The following is a 25,447-nucleotide window of genomic DNA, read 5'->3' on the forward strand; positions in this document are numbered from 1 at the left end:
AATTTATAAAATGCAGTCATATATTAAAAAATCCAATTACCAAATAGGATTTAGATACATAGGGATAATTCAATTTTAAGAAAACCATTAATATAATATATACGCCTACTAATATGCCATATGATATGTTAGGATAAAATACTTGATGAAATAGGATTTTATGAAATTCAGTATTCATCCTGATAAAGACTCTTAATAATATAGATGTATATTTCCTTAACATTATTAAAAAAACTTAAAATCAAGAGCTAGAATCCTATTTAATGGTGAAGTACTGGAGTATTTTCTCTAAAGTTGGAGAGAAAGTCAGTATGTGCACTACCATTACTATTATTTAGCATTTTCCTGTAATCAGACCAGATAATGAAAAAATATATAAATATTATAAAGGAGACCAAATTATTATTTGCAGATAATATGATTTGCCACCTGGGAAAACCAAAGGGAATCCACGAAAACACACTAGAACTAATAAGAGTGCCTAGTAGTTTGGTGGGTACAAAATTAACATAAAAATATCTAGCTTTCTTTTGTAAGGACTGTAATTAGAAGAGATCATGGAAAATAAGATCCCTTTCAGAAAATAAACAAAAAAATGTTGAGGAATAAATGTAAAAGATACATGGGACTTGTTTGAAGAAAACTAATTAATGATACTTAAGTAGACTTCAGTAAACAGAGAGATATACTTCGTATTTGGGTAAGAGAAGCGAGAAGGGTCAGTATTAGGCAGGATGTCAGTTTCCTCCAATTAACCTCTATATTTAATTCCATCTCTATCAGATGCTAGGGCAAGTTTGGGGGAAGTTGGTCATATGGACCTAAAGATTATACGGAAGAGCAAACATAAAGGAGGAGCCAGAGCAGTTTTTGCAAAGGAAATATATAGCAGGTAGGTCTCGTAGAAATGGGGAATTAATGCAGAAAAAATAAAAAAGGATTTAAGTATATTTTAAAAAACACAATGAGTGCAAGTTTTAGAGGGCGTCTGCTTCCAGACAAACAAGATTGGGAGTTCTTCCGCTTCACACTGTGATGGAATAACTGAGACCAGATTTATACTCCCACCATAAACAACTAGGAAAGTGAACAAAACATATGAAAGCACGGTTCTGAGACATGCGGCTACGGTCTGAATGTTTGTGACCCCCACGAAATTCCTAGGTCGAATCCAGACTTCCAAGGATGGTGATTATTAGGAAGGTATTCGGAAGTAGGGCTTTAGGGGGGTGATTAGGTCATGGGGGGGGGAACCCTTATGGATGGGGTTAGAGCTTTTATAAAAGGCTCCAGAGGGATCTTTTGCCCCTTCTGTCACGTGAGGGTACACCAAGAAGTCTACGACCTGGAAGAAGGCCCCCACCTGGTCACGCTGCTGCCCTGATCTCGGACTCCCAGCTTCCAGACCGTGAGCGATAAATTTCTGCGGTTGCTCAGCCGCCTAGTCCGGCCTTTTGTTATCGTAGCACGAATGGACTGAGACAGTTGGACGACAGGCAGTGCAAGGCTGTGCCTCCTGAGAAGAGAGAAGTGGTTGCGCTGACTTACTGCTTGGAGCCACTTTCTGGACCACAGCGTGGGAAGGAGGAATCCAAGCAGGGTGTGACGGTGTCGCTGAGTTGAGGAAACAAAATTTGGAATTTGGAGAGGCTAATGCAACTAATTTGAGGGGCAGAGTATCTGAAAGGAAGAAGCTGCCCAGAGGAAGAATGTCGGAACTCAGCCTTGGGTTCCCCTAGTCTTCAGCTGAATGAGCCCCCAGGTGTAGTATGAAACTCTGTGAAGCCAGGCAAAGAATGGTCAGAATGGTGTAAACTCAGTAATTTACTGAAAAAAACCTGCAGAATTCACTCAGGGCTGGGAGATCCTAGAGTTCCAGTCAGCTGGAGTCGGAGGGTCCTTGTTAACTGCCCAGGGCATTCATTGGAGACTCTGGAAGAGTCATGCCTTACAGTAGAGCTGAACTAGCCCTAGAGTAAAGGGGAGTCCAGACTTGCCCTAAAAGGGGTTTAAAAACAGGCCTTGAAAGTTGATCCGTAAGTAATGTAGCTATCTGTCATAGTAAACGTTATTAAAATAGAACAATGTAAAGTATACCCAACAATGTAAATTCTACATATGAAATACCCAATCATGTTGAATGCAAGGAAGCAGGAATAATACAACTTGGAGAAAAAATTGTCAATGAAAACAAATACAAATGGTAGATATGATGAAATTAGCAGATAAGATTTCAAAACAGCTATTATAAATACGCTCAAGAAATGTAAAGAAAACATGAATCTCAGAGGAGAGGTGTAAATGGCATAGAAGAACCAAATGAAACTTCTAGATATAAAATATATACTATATGAAAAGAAAAATTCACTGTATCAGATTAAAAATAACTTTGGTACTGTGTAAGAAAAGACCAGTGAATTTGAAGAGGGCAATAGAAACTACTTTATGAAGCGCAGAGAGAAAAACTGAAAAAAGAAAAAAAAAAAGAACAATGACTTGGTTACCTGTGGGACAATATCAAGTTGTCTAACATAATGTAATTGGAGTACCAGAATGAGAGAACAGAAAAAACATGTGAAGAAATAATGGCTATAAAAATTTCCAAGTTCGATGAAAAATATAAACCCATAGATCTGAGAAACTTAAACCCTAAACAGGATAAAGCAGAGAGCAAATAGACTGGTACATCTGTATCAAATACACTGGTACGTTATTAGGTACATCATAATGAAACTGCTGAGAGCCAATTTCAGAAAGAAAATCTTAAAAGCTTCCAGAGAGCTTTTCCTTTGGGAGCCGCTGGGTTGAGAGGAGCGTGGCCTCCTCCCCTCCCCGCCGTGGTGTGTGCTCACCCACTGATATCCGTGTACTCCGAAAACGGGGAGCCATCTGGCACAAATGTCACTTTGCCTGCTGTGTTCAAGCTCTGATTTGACCAGATACTGTGAACTTTGCACCAACTTGTGCAAAAACAGCACAGCCCTGTGCTGTCAGTGAATTAGCAGGTCATCGAACCAGTGCTGAATCTTGGGATACTGGCAGAGCTGTGGCTCGAATTCCCAGAGTTCGAAGTGGCGGGACTCACCACTCTGGCCAGGGTGCTTTTGAAAATATGTGTCGCGGGGGCCACGTGTTTGTGCCCGCCGAGACCTGGCGACGTTGGCACCGCAGAGTGAACATAATGCAGAAGCGATACGCCATCTGCTCTGCACTGGCTGCCTCAGCGTTACCAGCGCTGGTTGTGTCTAAAGGTCATCGTGTTGAGGAAGTTCCTGAATTTCCTTTGGTGGCTGAAGACAAAGTTGAAGGCTTCAAGAAGACCAAGCAGGCTGTTTTGCTTCTGAAGAAGCTTAAGGCTTGGAATGGTATCAGAAAGGTCTACGCCTCTCGGAGAATGAGAGCTGGCAAAAGCAAAATGAGAAACGGTCACCGTATCCAGTGCAGGAGACCTTGCGTCGTCTGTAATGAGCGCATCATCAAGGCCTTCAGAAACATCCCTGGAATTACTCTGCCTAATGTGAGCAAACCGAACCTTTTGAAACTTGCTCCTGGTGGGCATGTGCTACGTTCCTGCATTTGGACTGAAAGTGCTTTCTGCAAGTCAGATGAGCTGTATGGCACTTGGCGTAAAGCTGCTCCCCTCAAGAGTAGCTACAGGGCTTCCCTGGTGGCGCAGTGGTTGAGAGTCCGCCTGCCGATGCAGGGGACACGGGTTCGTGCCCCGGTCCGGGAAGATCCCACATGCCGCGGAGCAGCTGGGCCCGTGAGCCACGGCCGCTGAGCCTGCGCGTCTGGAGCCTGTGCTCCGCGACGGGAGAGGCCACAACAGTGAGAGGCCCGCGTACCGCAAAAAAAAAAAAAAAAAAGTAGCTACAACCTCCCCATGCACAAGATGCTCAGTACAGACCTTAGCAGAATCTTGAAAAGCCCAGAGATCCAAAGAGCCCTCCGAGCACCACGTGAGAAGATTCATCACAGAGTCCCGAAGAAGAGTCCCCTGAAAAACCTGAGAGTCACTGAAGCTCAACCCGTATGCAAAGACCATGCGCCGGAACGCCATTCTTCTCCAGGCCAAGAACCACAAAATCCGGATGGATAGGGCAGCAGCAGCACTAGAAGCCAAATCAGATGAGAAGGGGCTTCCAGGCAAGACGCCTGTGGTGGGGAAGAAAGGACAGAAAGCTGTTGGCATTAAGAAGCAGAAGAAGCCTTTGGTGGGAAAAAAGGCTGCAGTGACCAAGAAACCAGCAGTTGAAAAGAAGGCTGCAGAAAAGGAGCCCACCACAGAAGAAAAGAAGGCTGCTGCATAAACTTAAATTTGTTTAATCTGTAACGGTCAAATCATTTTGGACAGCTAATTTTGAATAAAGACCTGATCAAAGAGGCAGTGAGAAATATGGGGGGAGGGGAAGAAAAAAGCTTCCAGAGGAAAAAACTCATTACGTACAGAAGAACAAAGACAATGACTACAGACATCTTTATTAAAACTATGCAAGTCAGAAGATAATGACTTCCTTAAATTGCTGAAGAAATAAAACTTGTCAACCTACAATTATACATCCAGTGAAAATATCCTTCAAAGTGAAGCTTTTCTCAGACCCAAAGCTGAATTTATCACCAGCAGACGTGTGTTGTGAGAAATGTTCAAAGAAGTTCTTTAGGCAGAAGGTAAATGATACCAAATTAAAACATACGTATACATAAAGCATTGAAAAGTGCTGGAGAAATGGTTAATGTGTGGATGAAAATAAAATACTTTTTTTTTTTTTTTTTTTTTTTTTTTTTGCGGTACGCGGGCCTCTCACTGTTGTGGCCTCTCCCGCTGCGGAGCACAGGCTCCGGACGCGCAGGCTCAGCGGCCGTGACTCACGGGCCCAGCCGCTCCGCGGCATGTGGGATCCTCCCGGACCGGGGCACGAACCCGTGTCCCCTGCATCGGCAGGCGGACTCCCAACCACTGCGCCACCAGGGAAGCCCCTAAAATACTTTTTAAAATCAGTTTTAAATTTTTTGAAAAGATAATTGTTTAAGACAAAAATAATAACAGTGAATTGTGGGGTTTACAGTGTGAAGAAGTAAAAGAAGTAAATGTATGACAGCAGTAGAACAAAGGATGGGAGGCAGGACATGACAGGATACTGCTGTAAGCTTTTTACGTTAAACGTAAAGCGGGCTTCCCTGGTGGCGCAGTGGTTGGGAGTCCGCCTGCCAATGCAGGGGACACGGGTTCGTGCCCCGGTCCGGGAAGATCCTACATGCCGGCGGAGCGGCTAGGCCTGTGAGCCATGGCCGCTGAGCCTGCGCACCCGGAGCCTGTGCTCCGCAACGGGAGAGGCCACAGCAGTGAGAGGCCCCAGCAGTGAGAGGCCCGCGTACCGCAAAAAAAAAAACAGAAAGCAAAACATAAAGTAACATTATTTTAATATAAACTGTGGTACGTTAAGAAACATATTTTAAGTTCTAGAGTACCACTAAAAAACAAAGCAAAGAAGTATAGATAGTAAGCCATTAATATCTATAAATTAAATGGAATTAAAATGGTTACTAAAAACTCAATTCAAAAGAAGACAGAGTAAAAGCAACAAGTAATAAATGAAACAAATAACAAAGAGCAGTTAGGTAGATTTAAACCCTGTTTTAGTGATAATATTAAATATAAATATTCCAAACAGTCCAATTAAAAGGCAGATATTAAAAAAAAAAAAAAAGGAGATGTTGTTTAAAATGCAGATTGGGTTTAAAAAAAAAAGCCAAACCTATTTATGTTTCATACAAGAAATTCATTTTAAGTATAACCACAGTTTAAAAGTGAAAGTATAGATATAGATAATACCATGCAAATATTAATCATAAAAAAGTTTGAAGTGGTTTTAGGACAAGACTGTTACCAGGGATAAAGGTAGACATTTCATAAATTATAGAAGGACCATCTTCTCAAGAAGACTTAACCCTAAATAGGTATGCACTCAAGATTAGAGCTTCAAAATACATAAAGCATAAACTGAGAGAACTGAAAGAAGAAACAGATAAATCCACAGTATTAGAGTTTGCAGCATTCCTCTTTCAGTAATTGATAGATCAATTAGAAGATCAATGAGGATATCAAAAACTTGAATAACATTATCAACTAACTTCACCTAATGGACATTTATGGAACACTGTGCCTAACGGCATGTATTCATTTCAAGTGCACTTGGACAGTAAGCCAAGATCATATGCTGGGCTACACGTCTCAGTAATTTAACAAACTTTTAAAGGATTGAAATCATATAGAGAAAGTTGTGTGACCAAAGCAGGATTATATTAGAAATTAACAAAAATTTTCTTGCAGTGTTTTTTTTTGGCCATACCACGCAGCATGCGGGATCTCAGTTCCCTGACCAGCAATCAAACCTTGGCCCCTTGTAGTGGAAGCGCAGAGTCTTAACCACTGGACCACCAGGGAAGTCCCTGCTTGCAAAATTTGTGAATATTTGCGTATTGAACAGCCCACTTTTATATAACCCGTGGATTAAAGAATAAATCACAAGAGAAATTAGAAAATATTCAAACTGAATGAAAATGAAAACGCAGTATATCAAATTTGAGGAACGCAGCTAAAGCAGTGCTTAGAGGGAAATTTGTAGCTTCAAATATTTATGTTAGAAAAGGAAAATCAATCTTAAGGTTTCACCTCAGCAAGCTAGAATATGAAGATAAAATCAAACCCAAAGTAAGTAGAAAGAAGAGAAAAATAAAAATAAATCAATGAAGTAGAAAGTGGGCAAACAATAGAGAAATTAAACCAGAAGCTCATCCTTTGAAAAGATCAATAAAATTAATAAATCTCTAAGTAGACTGCACAAGAAAAAAAACAGAAGGCAAAATTTACTAATACTAGGAATGAAAGATACATTACTATAGATACTAAATATTATGAACAACTTTATGCCAGTAAGTTGCCAACTTAGATGATATGGTGCAATTCCTCGAAAGTCATTCCAAAAGGAAAAGCAAGCCTGAATAGCCCTCTATCCTTTTTTTTTTCTTTTTTTCTTTTGTTTTGTTTTGTTTTTGGTGGCCATGCCAGTGCAGCATGCAGGATGTTAGTTCCCTGACCAGTGATCAAACCCGTACCTCCTGCATTGGGAGCATGGAGTCTTAACCACTGGACTACCAGGGAAGTCCTAGCCCTCTATCTTTTAAATAAGTTGAATTTCTAGTCAAGATCTTTCCTGCAAAGAAAATTACAGAGCTAAATGGCTTTCTTGCTCTGCCAAGTGTTTAGGGAATATAAGTCCTTTTATAGAAGGACTTATAAAAGGACTTATATAATAATAAGTTGGAGATAATACATTAAACTGGGGAAAAGATTTGAACAGATAATTATACGAATGGCCAATAAGCACACTTTATTTTATTTTTAAAATATTTATTTATTTTATCTTTGGTTACGTTGGGTCTTAGTTGCTGCTCGCGGTCTCCGGAGCGCGTGGGCTCTGTAGTTGCGGCGTGTGGGCTTAGTTGCCCGGCAGCATGTGGGCTCTTAGTTCCCTGACCAGGGATCGAACCCACATCCCCTGCATTGGAAGGCGGATTCTTAACCACTGGACCACCAGGGAAGCCCCAAGCACGCTTTAAAATGCCCAGTATTATTAGCCATCAGGGAAACACAAAGTGAAAACACAAGGAGATACTACTACATGCTTATCATAGAGCGGTGAAAATTCCAGAGCGATAGCGTGTTTGGAGAGGATGTAGAGCAGCTGGAACTCTCACACATTGCTAGTGGGGATGTAAAACAATATACCTGCTTTGGAAAATAATTCGACAGTCATTTTAAAACTAAATATACTATTACCATATGATCTGGTAATTTGATTTGTAAGTAGATATGGAATGGAAAGGAAGGGAGGGGGATAGCAAGGCATTAATAGGAGCATTACAGCCATACGAAGAGAGGTCTGTCAATACAGTGGGATTCTCAGCAATAAAAAGAAATGATCTACTGATATATGCAATGACGTGTATAAATCTTAGCATTATGCTAATTTAAAGAACTCAGATACAGAAGAGCCCAGACCGTTGATTCCATACATATGAAATTATAGAAAAGGAAAATTTATAGGGATAGAAGGATTGGCGGTTGCCCATGTGGGCAGGTGGTTGGATGGGGGAGTAGGTGGTGGGTGGTGGTAGTTGTGAGAGTTTGACTGGTACGGGGGATGCAAGGGAGCCTTCTCGGGTGATAGAAGTATTCTGTTTCTTGATTGTGTTGGTAGTTACAGGGAAGTCCATACAGGGATTTCCATAAATCCTACATTTATGGAAATCCATAGAACTGTATACTTAAAATGGCTGCAGTTTATTTACATAAAAATACCTAAGTATTTTTTTTTTTTTTTTTTTGTGGTACGCGGGCCTCTCACCGTTGTGGCCTCTCCCCTTGCAGAGCACAGGCTCCGGACGCGCAGGCCCAGCGGCCATGGCTCACGGGCCCAGCCGCTCCGCGGCATGTGGGATCCTCCCAGACCGGGGCACGAACCCACGTCCCCTGCATCGGCAGGCGGACTCTCAACCACTGCGCCACCAGGGAAGCCCCCTAAGTATTTTTGATTAAAAATAGGTGAAGTTGATTGAAAATAAATGACTTACTAGTTGAGATAGACTATCCTGCGAGTTTTATATTATGCAAATGGTATTTCTTTTTAAATTACCCATATAGACTTTAAGGTTTTTTTTTTTTTTGGTTACTGTTATTTTATTATTTTTTCATTTATTCTCTTTTTTGTCACTGTTATTTTTATTTTTATTTTTGCGGTACGAGGGCCTCTCACTGTTGCGGCCTCTCCCATTGCGGAGCACAGGCTCCGAACGTGCAGGCTCAGCGGCCATGGCTCACGGGCCCAGCCGCTCCGCGGTATGTGGGATCTTCCCGGACCGGAACATGAACCCGCGTCCCCTGCATCGGCAGGCGGACTCTCAACCACTGCGCCACCGGGGAAGCCCTAACTTTTTACTTTAAGTATGTTCCAAATATTGCATGGGGCATTCTTGACGTATTATTTGTTTATCCAAAATTCACATTTAAAAGGGTGTCTTGTGTCTGTATTTGCTAATTCTGACAGTCTTAGCTTATGGAGAGCTATGGAAGCTGTGCCAACGCCTGCTGAAGCAGCGTTCACGCATTTTAATCATTGCATATTTTGGTGACTTGGGCAAGTGTGGTGACCCTAAATAAAATAACCTGGTGGATGTAAGTTTTTAGTATATTATTGTAAAACAAAGACCTCCCCCCCCGGTTCGTTTCTTTTCCACCCTTCTTCCCCAGTAAAAATAGCTAACTCCGGCCTACAGTGCAAAGCAGTAATTACCTGCATATCTCTGTGCAGTGGCCACTGGCCCCTATCGTTTGGCAGAAAAAAGCTCATGAAGTTACTCGCCATCATAGATTAGCAGGTGTTGAATTTATGAGTAACTGTTAATATTAAAATTTATCGAGCTTTATCTTTCTTTGAACCAAGCTACAAATACTTAAATGCCAGTTTAGTTTATATGAGGTACGTATTGTTGAGGAGGATATAGAAGTTGACTTGATATAAAAATGGATTTGATATAAAAATGGACTCTTGCTCTCCATCATCTTCTTATCTTTTCAAGGAGTTGGATCTGTAAACAGGTAATGATAATACAGGGTAATGCAGAGTGGTAATAATAGGTAAACGACTTGTCATGGAAGTACTTGGTATGGAAAAATTGATTCAGATTAGGGGATTGTAGAAGACTCCCTGGAACTGTGTGCTGAGTGGATGAAAAGGAGTTGGACAGACAGTGGGAGGTAATTTCAGCAAAAATCACGGACACTTTCACTTCTGGGGACAGTACATATTTGCTGTCTCGCAGTTCTGGAGGCTAGAAGTTTGAAAACAAGGTTTGGCAGAGTTGGTTCTTTTTGAGGGCTGTGAGAGAGACTCTTCCATGCCTCTCTCCTAGCTTTTGGTAGCTCCAGGTGTTCCTTGGTTTGTATATGATGTTCTCCCTGTGACATTGTCTCCCCTCTGTACGTATCTCTCTGTGTCCAAATTTCCCCTTGTCATAAAGACGGAGTCATGTTGGATTAGGGCTCATCCTATGATCCCATCTTAACTGGATCATCTGCAAAGACCCTATTTTCAGATCGTCTCAGATTCACTGACTTGAATCAGTGAATCAGTATTTGGGGGTTAGGATTTCAGCATCTTTTAGGAGACACAGATCAACCCTTAACAGGTAGGTTGAGGGTTATATTTCACAGAATGTTAAAAACCGTTGTTTAGTATGTTCAGCTTTCCTTTAAGACAAAAGGGTATTCATGAAAACTTTTTGTATAAAGAAGTAATACAAAAAATTCTGATTGTAATGTGAAAAGATGCCCTCCAAAGTTGAGAGCAAGTAGTAGGTTTAAATACTTTTACTATGGTTACAGTGTAATGATGGATATCACTAGTTGAGTACTTACTTTGTGCTAGACACTGTGCTGAGTACTTTGTGGCATTTAATTTTCAAGGGACTTCGTGAGGTATGAGTTATTATTGTAACCTCTTTTTTAAATATGAAGAAACTGAGGTTTAGAGAAGAACACAGGGTGGGGGAACAGGGAGAGATGTTGATAATTTGTTCCATTTAGACATGTTAAGTTTGAAGTATTGGCTGAACGTTCCTATAATGATGTTAAGTTGGTAATTTAAAATTTGGTTCTGGAGTTCAGGAGATGGGCCAGGGTAGAAGATAGATATTTAGTAATTGTTAGTACAGACGTGCTATTTGAAACCGTAAGAACGGGTGGGCTTGCCTGGGAAGGTAGTACAGAGTAAAGAGAAAGGAGGTGCTGAGGACAGAACCTTGGTAATGTGGCTACATTTGAGTCACTGGGAATGGAAGAAGAGTCAAGAGGAGATGCTTAAAAGCAGCGTGGTAGAAAGAGAACAAAAACGATGAAAGAAAGAATTTTTAAAATGCGGTGCTGGTTGGACCTTCCCTGGTGGTGCAGTGGTTAAGAATCCGCCTGCCAATGCAGGGGACATGGGTTCGAGCCCTGGTCCAGGAAGATCCCACATGCCGCGGAGCAACTAAGCCCGTGCGCCACAACTACTGAGCCTGCGCTCTAGAGCCCGCGAGCCACAACTACAGAGCCTGCATGCTACAACTACTGAAGCCCACACACCTAGAGCCCGTGCTCCGCAACAAGAGAAGCCACTGCAATGAGAAGCCCACGCACCGCAACAAAGAGTAGCCCCCGTTCGCCGCGACTAGAAAAAGCCCGCGCACAGCAACGAAGACCCAACACAGCCCAAAATAAAATTAATTAATTAATTAATTAATTTTAAAGAAATGAGGAGCTGGTCAGTGTATAAGAGTCTGCAGAAAAAGGTAAAGGAGGATGAAAACTGAAATAGAGTTTGGTCCTTACTGACATTTTGAGAGAGTAGTATCAATGAGGCGGTAGAATCTATAATACAAGGTATATGCAGATAAGGCGTCAAGGAGTTAGACTATTTTTTTCAGAGGTGTGTACAGGAATAAGAAGCAAAGATCTGGAGTTCATTTAAAAGAGAGAAGAGTTGAACATTTTTAATAAAGATTTTTGCTTTTTTTTATGGTTAAAGGCAAGGAACCATAGAAATATTGAAACAAGACAAAACCCAACTAAGGAATGGGTCCACAATCCTAGTTGGTGGGGAAGAGAGTATAGATAGAGGGATTGGCCTGTACAGAATTCTAGTCCTCAAGTATTTCACAGTTTAGAAAATCTATTTCCTACTGGTTGGGTGTGGGTGGGGGAGTTCACAGTAGAAGATAATCTGAGATTAATGTTACTATTAAAAATACTATTAGATTTTAGAAGAATGAAAGAAGTTATAAGTCCCTTGCACTGTATGTAAATATTCATTGCTTGGGTCAGTACTAGTTTAAATGCTGCTCATGATGTTGCCTCCTGAGTTTCTGATGAGTGGAGACCTCGTCAGTTTTTACCTATCCCATGCTTCTCTTTAATAGCTGTTGTTTAGCTGGGTGGTACTGGCTGTGGGCTGTGATTATAAAGCTGATCAAGGAGCATGAATGAAGATTCAACTGTCAGTGTACCCCATTTGTGAAAAAGAATTTTTTTCTAATGTTAGCAAGTTGGACTCATCCTTTGCCTTATACAGAGTAGGAAATTCAAGGTTAATATTCAGTGTGTACTGGCTTTTTTAAAAGTCACTGTATCTATGTTTTGTAGTTTATTTAAAAATTTTGTGCAATGTGTTATACAAAACAAGAGTGTATAAAATATGTATGTTTCAACTTAAGGATAACAAAAAGAGGACATGTTACCTATTGCTCAGGTTAAAAAGTAGAAATTACTAGTATTTTAGGTTATTAGTACTTAGTATTTTCGTATTAGTAATACTAGTAATTATTAGTATTTTAGAATACTAAGTGTGCCGCACCTCCTGTCCCCATCCCTGTTCCCAGAGGTGCCATTATCCTGACTTAATGTGTTTCCGTTCTTTTACTTTTCTTTACAGTTTTACTGTCTGTGGATGTACCGTTTACTTTGAAAAGATGAATAGTGTGCTAAGCTAACCGAGTGAGGAAGGGGCAGCATTACCATAGTTAGACGAAAGCTTCCAGGAAACAAGCTGACTAGTCAGGCGGCAGGTTCACTGAGCTTGAGGAGTTCCTACTCAGGTAATCATTAAGCAGCGTAATGAGTTGATAGGACGCCATCTTGGTCAGGCACCTGTCATTGCTCTAGTATGGGCTGGGTATTGCAGGCTTGTTCAGCAAGTATATGGTCACACGGGAAGAGTGCTGATCTTTATTTTTGGATTCTGAGCCCTCTGTGGTCTTGCAACACTTAGCAATTGAGTAAAGCAGAATCTTTACCTCATCTGGGAGGTGAAAATGAGTGGTCTCAGCTGATCCAGGAAGTAAGGCAAGGTGGAGTGAGTAGGTACATCAAGACAAGCCAGATACAAATAAAAGTCTGGAGCAGGCCTACCTGGGCATCCTGTCCTTAGGAACAATGTCAGTGGTTGTCTTGGTGATGACAGTTTCAGGAGTCACGTCACTACGACTGAACTAGTTGCCCTTTAAATCCAGTGCACAGCTGGCATCCTGGAACTTCTCTTCACAATCCAGTCCTCCGAAAGGTTACTATCGTCTCTCTCCCATATTGGATCTTCTATATTCTGTACCCTAAGTTATCGTCTTTACTAAACATTTACTTTTGTGGCGGAATACTCTCTCCAGTTGCTTCTTGAGAAAAGATGCATGGAAGGGTAAACATTTTGAGGTCTTTTATGTCTGAGAAAATATCTTTATGTTACTTTCATAAGATGGTTTGGGTGAAGAATCCTCGGTTGGAAATAATTTTCCTTCATAATTTTGAAGAAATGTCTCCATTGTCATCTTCCTTCCAATGTGACCGTTGAGAAGACTGCAGTCTGAGTCCTGATTCTTTGTATGTGACCTGTATTTTCTTTCAGGAATCTTATGGAATCTTCGTTTTGTTCCCTGATTGTGATATTTCACAATGGTGTGCCTCAGTGTAGGTCTCATTCTTTATTTGTTTATACTGAACACTTGGTAGACCCTTTCAAATGGGCAGCTCACATCCTTCAGCCCTAGGAAAATTTCTGCAATTCTTTCATTTCCTTCCAACCTCCCCCGCCCCCGTCTCTGCAACTCCTGTTATTCAGATATCGGTCCTCCTGGACTGGTCCTCTAATAGTGTTCCTGTTTCTCTCCCTGTGACTTTTTGGGTTTTTTTTTGCCCCGAGGCATGTGGGATCCTAGTTCCCTGACCAGGAATTGAACCGACAGCCCCTGCATTTGAAGAGCAGTCTTTTTTTTGTTTTTTAATGTATTTATTTTTGGCTGCGTCAGGTCTTAGTTGAGGCACGCGGGATCTTTCACTGTGGTGCACAGGCTCTTCGTTGTGCCGTGTGGGCTTCTCTCTAGTTGTGGCACACGGGCTCAGTAGTTGCTGAGTGTGGGCTCTCTCCTTGTGGGGCGTGGGCTCAGTAGTTGCAGCGCGGGCTTAGCCGCCCCGCGGCACGTGGGATCTTAGTTCCCCGACCGGGGATTGAGCCTGTGTCCCTGGCATTGGAAGGCAGATTCTTAACCGCTGGACTGCCAGGGAAGCCCCCCGCTTCTCTCCTATATCTTTTTTACTCTGGTTCCTGGAAGACTTGCCTCAATTTTATTCTCCATGCCTCTTTTTTCATTTCAGCTATTGTGTTTTTAATTTCTAAGAACTCTTTATTTTTTTAATGTTCTTTATTAAATTGTATTCTGTTCCTGTTTTATGGATATAGCTTCTCTTACCTCTGTGAAAAATATGAATATATAAATGTATATGTATGTAAATGACATGTTTTGTGTTAGAGGCGTTTCCTTGGGTGTTTCCTTGGGTGACAGTAATACCTGGCTGTCTGCTCATGATTAAAGGTGGAGGACGAAAAAGCTGATTGGGAACTCTATTTTTGGTACAGCACTGATACTAGCAAATGTGCCTTTATACCTCAAAGATGCTCTTGTTTTTCTCTCTCCAGAACGTAACTCTCCAGTCTTCTGCTGAGGTGGGGAAGGGCCCGTTGTCTAGCATCATGGAGGAGGGAGCAGGTCTAGGAATAAAAGTGCTTTTCAGACAACTTTCCTGGAATCTTCCTTGCTTTAACCCCCCTCTTCTTTGTCCGTCACCTCCTGCTCCTCTGTTTCCAGAAGGAATTGGTATTGCCTTCTGTGGATTCTCCAGTGTAAAGTGTGTTGTGTCTCATTTAGTTTTTGCTGCCAGGCTATGATTTGGCTTTCCTGGGTCTGCTAAACCACTTAATAATATTCATCCATCCACTCTCAGTCTTTCAAGATTTTGTTGCTCTTATCCCTTCTTACGAGTTTATGTCTGAAAAAGTCTTTTATAGCATTTTAGTGGGCTTTCATGAGAGAGTGAAATTATATGCATGTTTCTAATTTGCCATCTTAATCCTGAAGCCCTGATTATTTAAAATGTTTAATATATGTCTCACCTCTTGAGACGTGAAAAGATGATTAAAACTAGCCCTTCTCATCTCTCGCTTTGGTTTTTACATTCATATTTATAATACGTGACACTCGTTTGAACTCCTTGAGACTATATGAACTCAAGGATTTATAAGTGCATCCAGAATTTGTGAATAAAGAGGTTGATTGTTTTTTAAATTTGCTCTTGTAGGAAAGTGGGAAGGTTTCTGAATATCCAGCAGTGATTGTGGAGCCAGTTCCAGGTGCCAGATTAGAGCAGGGCTATGCAGCCCAGGTTCTGGTTTATGACGATGAGACTTATATGATGCAAGATGTGGCAGAAGAACAAGAAGTTGAGACCGAGAATGTGGAAACAGGTAGACATCTCATTAAATGTTCATTATTTATAACTTTCTCATTTTGTAAGTGTCAACGTTACTATTGCCAATTGAATAATATACCGAAAAACCTCTTTTTAATGCTATTTAGTATAGCTTGGAAACAAGGGAAATATCTCTTGTTTAAGGGAATTTATATATATATATAAAGTTCTACATTATAATTCTTTGAAGTCCAACAGAGTCTCACATCACGGACCCTGAGGACAAAATTACAGACCCATAATAATAAAACTATTTTTGTCATTTTTTTTTTCTGGGAGTGGAAATATTGACTAGTTGTTATTTATTTGTAGAAGAAGTCAATAGACTAGTATACTAGATTTTTTTTTAATTCAAAAAATAAATACGGTATTCTCATTCCGTCGTAGATTAGAGTTTCTTTTAACCAACACCGGAGCAGTATGATTTCTTTTTTCCTAGGTCGGAAGCATCTTTGTCGTAGTCTATCAGATTCCTCTTCCCTTTTTGTCTTCTTAGAAATTTTGGTATTTCAGTACGTCTGTGGCGAGATAACTGTTTGTTTAGTTGGGCATTAGTGTGTATAATTCTTGGAGAAGCCTTTTCGTTTTTGCCATTGACCATAAAGAAAAAAGAGTTTTTTACCAGAAGGATTATAGTGACAATTTTATAATAATGAACATTAAATTTATCTGTATCAGTTAATAGAGAAAAAGAATCCTTATGTTTGGTTTACAATCCTAATAAAAATTCTTAATACTTTAGATACATTTCTTTAAATGCAGCAAAGTCTCATGATTAAAAATTTTGTGTATTTGATGCCTTTCTGCTTGTTGAGGCCCAGTAGCACTCCCTAGTTCTTTTTTTTTTTTTGGTTGAGCTGAGGGGTTGGAAGTTACCTTGCTCTTCGGAGCGGTGATGACAACAGTGCCAGCAAACCCCACCACGTGCAGTGCTAATCAAGTCATTTTATCGAAACAGGTGGCTAAACACTTCATAAAGCCTTTGTGACTGTAGTCTGGAGTGGTACTTGATTTCCAGTGCAAGTGGCAGGAAGATAACGTATGTTTTCTTTTGAGAGTTTGGACAGCTTTCCAGTCCGAAGCTAGAAGGTTAGTGGTAGAGATGAATTTTCTTCTTGAGGAAGAGAATAAGAAGAACTCACAAAAGTATTATGCAGGATGATATCTTGAAGTAGACATTGTAACTGATTTTATTATAGGAGCATAACTAAATAGAAAACTAATGGGACAAGAAAAAAGTATGATAGCTTAAGTTGAATGAAGAAAGTAGAACTGATTGAAATTTCTGGAAAATGTTTTGATCCAAAAAAAAAAAAAAAAAAAAAGGGAAGACTGATTTTGGTAGCAAATCGGAAACTTTGAAAACTGAAAACTACAGTGCCACCTTTGCATCAGTAGAAATTTAAATTCACGTTAAAATACCAGAGCATGTTGACCAAATCTTACTCGTTGTACACTTGATGGTCAGCAGTTCATTCATTTAAATTAATCTGGTAAAAACAATTCCAAATAGGAAGCGAATATAATCCATTTAAGGGATTTTATTTTCTTCGTCTTCTTGAACTCTCTGAGGGTGATGGTATCATTTGCAGGGCAAAGATATGAGTGATTATAATATTGAAAAAGAGGATGTACAAAGTCTGGATAAAAGAACAGTTACTTTTGTGGTATTTTAAAAGTAGTTTTTGAATACTTGATCATGTTTTTTAGGTTTATTTTTCTTCAACACTAAAAGGAAATTTTGGTAAATAACTTACCTTATTCTAAAATAGTCTAAAAGTAACCTGAGGAGTTCATCTTACATTTTCTTTTTAATTCCATTCTGGCTCACGAATTTTTTAAAACCCACTTTACCTCTAAAATCCATATTACTTCTAAAAATAAGACTAGTATAGTGTAGCTATTCTTGGCTCTCCTTATAGAAGAACACTGTAAAATGTAGAATTCAGATACAGCTCTTTTAAAGGCAACGCCAAATTCAGACTGAAAACTACCTGCCCGTACATCCGTAATCAGAACAGTTTCATAACGCTCACACTTATTCATCATAAGGCCTGCAGAACTCGGAGACCACAATATACTAATTTATTTAAAAATAGCGTGGCTCACAGTAACTTAGTAAGCTTGTTAATATACGTAGTTTAGTTTAGAATCAGTTCATCTGAGCTTAATCTTGTTTCTACTTAAACACTAAAGTGCGTTTTTAAATGAGTTGAAATACAAGTAAATTTTCGTTCTCCTGATACCTAGAACCCGTGTAGATGAAGGAAGGTTGTTGTGACTTAACGTAACGCGTGTTTCCTTTTAGGTAGCGGATCAGGATTGGGTTCGTTTCTTGGGGTGACAATAAATTTTTCAGTTAAATCCCAGGTATATGTAGGTTTTGGAGAGGACGGTGACTGGGAGGTGAGGGAAAGGGGTATTTGTAAGATGGCTGCGGCAGCTTGTTTGGCGAGTTGGTGGAAGTGAGATCTGTAGAGAATAAGATTTCCTTTTGTACGTCTAGGAGATACTTCCTGGAATGCTCCTACCTTATGATTTAGATTATATTAGTCTAAAGAGCGTTCGTAATTATATTTATTGATCTGTTGTATCAGTCCTCTGCATGTTCTCATTGAAGTTTTTTTTTCTTGTATTCCTGTATACCCATGCATATATATGCATACCAGAAACAGTATGCGTGGTGTCATCCAGGCAGGAGCACTAAAGTCATACAATGATGTACATTTAGCTGTCTTCATTATTTTGTGTATAAAATGATTTCTCGTTTTGTTAGTAGTAATTATAGGCTATCTTGCTTCACTTTTTTATAGACTGAACATCTACGTTTCCCTCACAGGGCTTGTGTGTAATAGTAATCCTCTCTTAAATTCTATGGGAAAAACCAAGTATATTTTAAAGCTTTAAAAATAGACATATTCATCTAAACCTGTGAATTGCTTTTTGATAATAACTGAAGTTTAGTAATCATCAAGAGCCTTTGAGGAGTAGTAACGACGTGTGCGTGAAGGGTGGTCTCAACTCCGGCAGGCCGAAGTACCTCTGCCAGTGGCTGCAGGGTCCAGCAGTTTCTGGAGGCCTCTGAAGTCTCTTGGATTCCCTACTAAGATGTGGAAATTCAGTTTTTATGTTCACTCCTTAAATATATGTATATAATATTTATATTTTATATATATATATATATAGATTTTAATGACTTATTACAGATTACCATGTAAAAAGTAACAAGTTTATACCAATGCAATCAATAATAGGTAAGTTTTGCTGGAAATCTTTTAAGACTTGGCTGCAAAGATTGAGCTGTTGAGAATCTGCTTCTTCATCTTGCACCTTAACTTAAACTATATTTATCCTCATCACCTTCCACTTTAAGTTATGAGAATATATCAGTAAATACTTTGTATTTGTTATGTGCTGGGGCACTGTGTTCAACGTGTTTTTTTCCCTCAAGGTGGTAGTAATTTATATTTTGTGGAGATAAAAAATATATATTATAATCAAAATATAAAGCAGTGTAGAATCAGTTGAGCACTATTTACAAATTCAAAGAAATTTTCAGAAGAGGAAAGCTCAACTTACAGCATTAGGGAGTGTTTTAGAGAAAGGAGGAGGACAAATGGTAGGATTTTTTGGGCAGATAGCAGGTAGGCGAAAGGCACGTAGACTGAGGGAAATACAGTTAACAAATGGGTGGGGTATAGAAATTTGAGATATGTTTAGAAGATACTGAGTAAATAAGATATTAATAGGAGGTTCCGTTAAGAACTGTGACTAGATTGTGATTTGAACCTAAGAGTTAGTTAGTAATTAGCCATATAAGAGAGAAAGATTTGGAAGGTTTTGAGTAGAAAGTACTAAGTGATCAGTATCTCAGTAGATAGAGAATGAATTGTAGGGAAAAGATGAGGCAGAAAGACTAGCTCTTGTAGTATGTATGACTCGGGGATGGCTTGAGAAGTATTAAAACAAGGTAGAAGCAATAGGAACAGAAGGGGCTTATATAAGCACTTCTACTATGTAAGATCTAATAAGACTAGGCATGATAGATTAGGGGGAGAAACATAGATAGGTAAGGTATTACTCAGTTTTTTGACCCTAATAATGGCGAAAGTATCATAAAGGGTTTTGAGGAAGTCAAGACTGGGGAAGCAGATAAGTTTGATAATAAGCATGTTGATTTTAATTTGAAGCAGAGCATCTAAGGGGAAGTAATTAGGTATTTGAAGATGTACAGATGTATGTTCAGTGCCCCATCACAAAAGAGAGGGCATATTCAAATTTGGATAATTTAAGGGATGTTTTAATAAATGGCTAGTTACAGATGTGTCGGCAAGTGTAGGGTAACCATAAGTGATGGCGGTGGTACTCCAGAGCTAGCAGTAGCAGAGCTGTTTCTGTCCTTTGGCCCAAGGGCCAAACAGAGGGAAGGGTTACCGGAACCCAGAAGGGGAGCCCTGGAGAGAGGGTTACCTTGAGAGAATCTGGGACCTTTGGTCAAAGGACGTAGCTGACTTGAGGGCAGTGCCACAGAGAGGGAGCCAGGGAAGTCAGCCTCCTGGGAGAGAGTGAAGGGTGGGCCGTAGGTCCGTAGGGGCAAATGGAAGGTTACCTAGCACAACTGGAGCTTAGTACAGAAACGTCAAGCAGAGACCAATTTGGGATCATCCTCGCTGAAGCCATGGAAATAAATGAAAACTCCAAGGGGGAAGGAACTCGAGAGATTTCCCCAAGGGGAAGATTTTTAAATTCTAGATTTGTCACTCTGTGATAGAGAACAAAGGACACAGAATTAAGAAATTAACTTTAGGGAATGTTTACATTTTGAAGACAAGAAGAGCCAAAGAGTAGTCAAATATAATCAAAAATCCTGGGTGGCTAATCCTGAGCTTAAATTTTTTTTTTTTTCTTTTGCACCTTTTAAGCGGCTCTTTACTTAGGAAAGGGAAGACTATCGACTGGGGTAGTTAGTCCTGGTTTCAGGTTTCCACTTTATCACTTACGTGGCAGTATTCAACTGTTAGAGAGTCTGTCTCCCTGTCGTAAAATAGGAATTCAGTGTTGTGAGGATTATATAAAATAAACCTATAAAGCACAGCGCTTGTGATGCAAGTGCTCTGTAAGTGTTCCTTAACTTCATTAAGACCTTTCCTTGTGCCTTCAGATATGGAGAAGGTCTTTTATACATTAAAACAACATTTGTTTAATACTTCTCTGTTGTAGTTTTCTCTTTCCGTTCACTTTGACTTTTCAAAACGACAAATGTTTTATACCTTAAGTCTGTTCTTTTTCCTCCTCATTCCTTCCTTAACTTACTGTGCTCTGGGATCTGCATTTATCATTCTCCTGAAGCTCTTTGTTTATCAGATTTCCAAGTCCGCTTCTCTACCAAATTCATTGACTCACGGAATCATCCAGAAGTAGAGCCTTTTAAATCTGGCCTTCTTATCTACAGAAACACTGTATTCTAGCAGTCTTCCTTTCTGCCCTTCTCATGGCTGTGCTATTTATGCTTCTGAGCTTTTGCTCAAGTAGAGTTTCCTATCAAGAATGTCTTTAAGTATTATCCATTCCTTCGGGCCCAACCACATGAAGCTGTCCACAGCAATTGTGGCCTATGTGAAACCCTCCCTTTCCTGATCTTCTGTGAGACCACCTGGATTTAGACACATGATCATTGACTTTCTTACACTGTTCTTGTGTGTATACTCCTTTTGTTTTCAAAGCGAGCATACAAGCCCCTGCGTACAGAGCCCATGTTTTTATTTTGTTGAATAGAGCGTATAATGCAGAGTTTAACACATAGCTGTTGAGACATACAGACTGAAGCAAATTGAGTTTTGACTTAGAATTGCAGTGTAATGAAGAACCATCTATGTAAAATCTTAAATATGTTTTCTTTTTTGTTTACATGCTAAATATTGAATACCGTAGGGTTATTTAAAATATTAAAAGGTAGTCACCCAAAAAACGTAAATATGGTCATCCAAAATATATCAAGGCCGTAATGTCGTCATGCTTAGATTAACTTCATCTTAAAATCACAGTAAGTTTTAGTCATTCTTGCTTACACCTAAATTTGATTTTTTAAAAAAATAATAAAAGCAATACCTGTTCGTTGGAAAAACTGGAAAGTATTACAAAGAATAAACAGTGAAAATCACCCATAATCTTACCAGTGAGGGCACAGTAACTACCACTTTTCTAAACTTCCCGCTGGTCTTTCTTAATGTACGTTTTAAGCATAATTCACATCATGTTATGTAATACACGTAGACTTATTTATTAACTTTTACTAACAAACATTGGCTCAAAGGGATCTGGTAGCTTCCTCCTTCTCTCTTCTGCTCATTGGGAACAGGACTTTGGTTTTTAACCAAGTATCAAAACATAAAAGGTTGGTCTTATTAATTAACGTAATTATCAAGAGAACTTAGAAAACTTTTTTTTTTTTTTTTGTGATCAACAAAATTGTGTTTAGAGGTTAGTTGAAAAGATAGATGCATGATAAGAGTTTTTATATACTTCAACAAGAAAGTAGTGCTTTTTTTTTAAATAAATGAAAGTTCAGGTTTTTGAAATGCAGTTTTAAAAAATAAAACCAGATTTCTATTGAAAAATAAGATAAGGAACCAGATTTCTTTCTTGAAGACTCTCAAGACTAGGTTGACCTCATGCTGAGCTGTGATAACTTTTGTATGTGTTATACCATCAGAAATCCTCCCTGTGGCACAAAAGGACTCTTTTAATTAGAAAATATTGTTGCCACAGGGAGGTAGATGATCGACATGAAAAACTGGGGATCTGAAAAGGAGCCCCTACCCTAGGATTACCTGAAGGTGAAACAGATTGAGCCAGAAGGAAGACAATGCTGGTAGGTTGGTCTTTAATTTATTAAGAATGTTTGCAATTTTACATTTAACTACAATGATTTCAGCTATGTTTCCGTATTTTTTGTTTAAAGGGTGACAAGGATCCCTCCTTGTGGAGGGAGAAAGATTATAATAGTATTTTTCCCTCTAAGGAATCTGCCGTCTAAGTTAATCTCCTGCCGTGTCCCTAATATCTGTTTCTTCTAGACAGAACTTTAAGTCTGTCTCCCGCCTTCACTTCCTTCGAAGTTACCACTGACTGAACATCTTCAAGTCTTTCTTTTTTTCGTTTGTGTTATTTCTGCCTCTAATCTATACTTTTCCCTAAAATAATTTTTTAAGAAGTGTTTTCTTTCAATTATCTATTTTCTTGAATTTAGCCTGGTCACTAGTTTTCTAAAAAGGTAAAATGTGAATCTTAAGTTTATTTAGTTTTGATTCTAGAATTGTGTGAATTATGATTATACTATTATTTGGATTAGTTAGAAAGCCTTACTAGAGAGAAGTTTTTAATATTTTATTAACAGTATTTCATTTAAGATGCCGTCAGTTGTAAGAAACGTTACTTTTAGACCACTAAAAGAAAAACGTGCTGGCAACTACAAATTTTAGGATACCGTCGATTGTAAAATACATCCTGATTTCAGACATGTCAAGATTTGAAAAAATGTATGTCTTAGAATTAATGAAATATGTTATCATGTAATTCTGAATCGTCCTGAAATTCCCATTATCTGGGAATCGGATATTAAAATATCAGGTTCATGAAAAGTGGAGGTGAGTTGCAGTTGTGGAAGTCCCTACGTGTGCTGAGTATGATCTCTAAATTCTTTACTGTCATTTAAGAGAGGGTATTTAAAAAACCATCTAACTATACTGTTTAACAGTATGCAAAGTAGCCATATAAGGTATTAAATTACGGAGCGTATAGAAGATGAAAAAGTATTTTAATAAGATGCTTTTACTTAGTCAGTAGGTAGAGCTTGGGAATTACCTGGTGGTCCCGTGGTTAGGACTCGGTGCTTTCTTGGGCCCTGGTCAGGGAACTAAGATCCCACAAGCAGCACGGCCAAAAAAAAAAAAGAGTTTTATCATAATTGTCAGTTTTTAATTGGATTTTGTGATCTAGAAAGAAAATGAAATGAAGCTTCTTCTGCTTTCTAAACTATCATTTTAAAACAGGATCCTTCAAGGGCTCCTTAAAGTAGCCACTGATTTTTAGTGCGCCTTGAATATATGTTTTACAGATTATTGATTATGTGAAGGAGAGTGGCCAAAAGCCAAGAACCACCCTGTCAATTAATAAAACAAATGAAAAGGAATGACTTTAAATGGTATTTGTATACTTCTCAGGAGACATCTGTTTTATATAAAAGGAAAGATAAGTATATCCAGACAGTCGATCATTAGAGGATATTTGTTTAATTTGGGAAACTAGTAGCATTCATTCCTTTGCACTCAGGCTTGATTTTTTAAATACTAATTAACTTCCAATTTTATATATAACAAACAATGTGTCTAAGTAATACAGTTTTGTTAATTCAGACTGAGGACAGGGCTGGATACAGATTATATGGAATTTTAAATGAGTAACACACAAGGTTATAAGTGTTGCCAAGTCGGGATAGCTCAGACTTCTTAGATATATAGACAGGAATGCTTTAAAACATGTCTCTAGGCAAATCCATACGTTCATTCCTCAGCCAGCTCTTACTGAGGACCAGCATGTCAGGCTCAGCTGAATGTCTTGTGGTGAACCCTGGCTTTGCCCTCACCAGGCTTTCAGCTTTGTGGAGAAGATGAACAGTTAAACACGTTGTTACAATAAAATGTGATGAGTTAGCGTTGTGAAAAGATGAATGAAAGGTTTAGAGAGTATACAGTAGGTAGGGGAATGGCTAGGAGGTCAGAGAATGCCTCCCTGAGGAAGTGACATTCAAACAGGTTCGAAGGGTCTGAAGCAATTAGCCAAGCAGAGAATAGCATGTCTGAAAGCCTGGAGGAAGGAGAGCATGGCCTATTTGGTTTGCAGAAAGGAACTCAACATGGCTAGAATATGGATTATGAGAAGGAAAGGGGATGAAAATGAGGCTAAAGAGGTAGAATCTTAACTGGTGAGGACTCTGAAAGCTTTGTACCTGTTTTTTGGGCCTTATCTAAAGGGCAGTGGGAAGCCTTTTAAGAGCTTTAAACAAAGTATTTTTTTTTATACAAATTTTGTTGTTTCCAAAATACTGAGTACTGTAAAGTGAAAAGTGAAGGAAGACAATCAAAGCATTACCTAAAATAAAGACTGAACTCCTTAGCTCCTCATTCACAGTTCCCTAATTTTAAGCTAGCTGACTATTCTTACTCACTTTCCACTAAATTGTCTGTCTGCCTCTGCAGATGTGGGCTATAGATGTGCTCATTGCCCATACTAAGCTAAAAGTTACAGAGATTAAGGCATTTGCACAACTGGCGTTTCTTTTTGGAATCAAAAGGTGGGTGCTTTGGCATAATGCTGTTTCAGGAGAAGGAATCATTGTCCCAAATGCGTCCCCCATGCCCCTTTGTAAACTTGGAAAAGGGCCTATACGTTTTCTCAGATTTGTGAAGGGGCCCCATAACTTAGAGGAGGTCAGGAACACTTTTAACACGGCTATTAACTGTTAACTTTTGTGTGTTTTTTAAATCTTTTTATATTGTGGGCCTCTTTGGCCATATGGTGAAGCCTGTGGACCTTCTCTCAGAACAATGTTTCTAAATATATGAAATACCTAGGATTGCCAAGGAACCAAATATATTGAAATGTAGCTTTCAGACTATTTTTAATTGTGACATATTAATACATGTTTCTTTAATAATGCATTAAATAATGAGATCTAGTGGCAGATCTGATTTACTGCTGTAATTTCAAAGTAGTGACCGTAAAGTATATTTTGAGATGTATGTAACAACTATAATATGACATGAAAATATCTTATGATTTCTGTCGATCGTGAGTCACAGATAACTGTGAAAACTACTGTGGTGCGTACTTTTATATAAAATTAAAGTGCTAAATTTCAGTTGGAATCTAAAAAACAGTTTTCCCAGATCTCATCCATGTCTTATTTTACCTGTCCTCCATATTCTGCCTTATTTCTGCTTTCTTTCCTTAATAACGCATAGTAGGGATCTGAATACAGTTTTATGATCTCTGATAAGG

At 39.1% G+C, this 25,447-nt stretch overlaps 2 protein-coding genes across 15 annotated transcripts in view; both read left to right on the forward strand.

Moving 5' to 3' along the window:
• Positions 1–25,447, forward strand: part of ELF2 (E74 like ETS transcription factor 2) — a 99,748-nt gene that overhangs the window by 28,566 nt on the left and 45,735 nt on the right. For 9 of the 14 annotated variants that reach the window (XR_002642207.3, XM_089911494.1, XM_089911493.1 and 6 more), the window contains one exon: positions 15,218–15,383. The exons of 1 other annotated variant lie outside the window; for it this stretch is intronic. Coding sequence is in view for 9 of the 13 variants with exons in the window: in XM_089911494.1 (XP_089767620.1) it covers positions 15,218–15,383 (166 nt within the window). In the remaining 4 variants the exon portion in view is untranslated. Of the gene's footprint in view, positions 1–12,527; positions 12,691–15,217; positions 15,384–16,346; positions 16,478–22,100; positions 22,260–25,447 lie in introns of those variants that run through there. 4 more of the 14 variants (XM_089911495.1, XM_089911497.1, XM_022554967.2 and 1 more) reach the window with 4 other exon arrangements.
• Positions 816–12,521, forward strand: LOC111164825 (large ribosomal subunit protein uL4-like). The gene is given in 6 exon segments (XM_022554746.3): positions 816–892; positions 1,467–1,608; positions 2,718–2,925; positions 2,928–3,675; positions 3,871–4,014; positions 4,016–12,521. Coding segments are annotated over 6 exon segments (1,614 nt in total). The 3' UTR covers positions 4,311–12,521.

The sequence above is a fragment of the Delphinapterus leucas genome, chromosome 5, assembly GCF_059928025.1.
Source record: "Delphinapterus leucas isolate spDelLeu-1000000601 "Yukka" chromosome 5, BTC_Dleu_Yukka2, whole genome shotgun sequence".
Classification (NCBI taxonomy): Eukaryota; Metazoa; Chordata; class Mammalia; order Artiodactyla; family Monodontidae; genus Delphinapterus; species Delphinapterus leucas.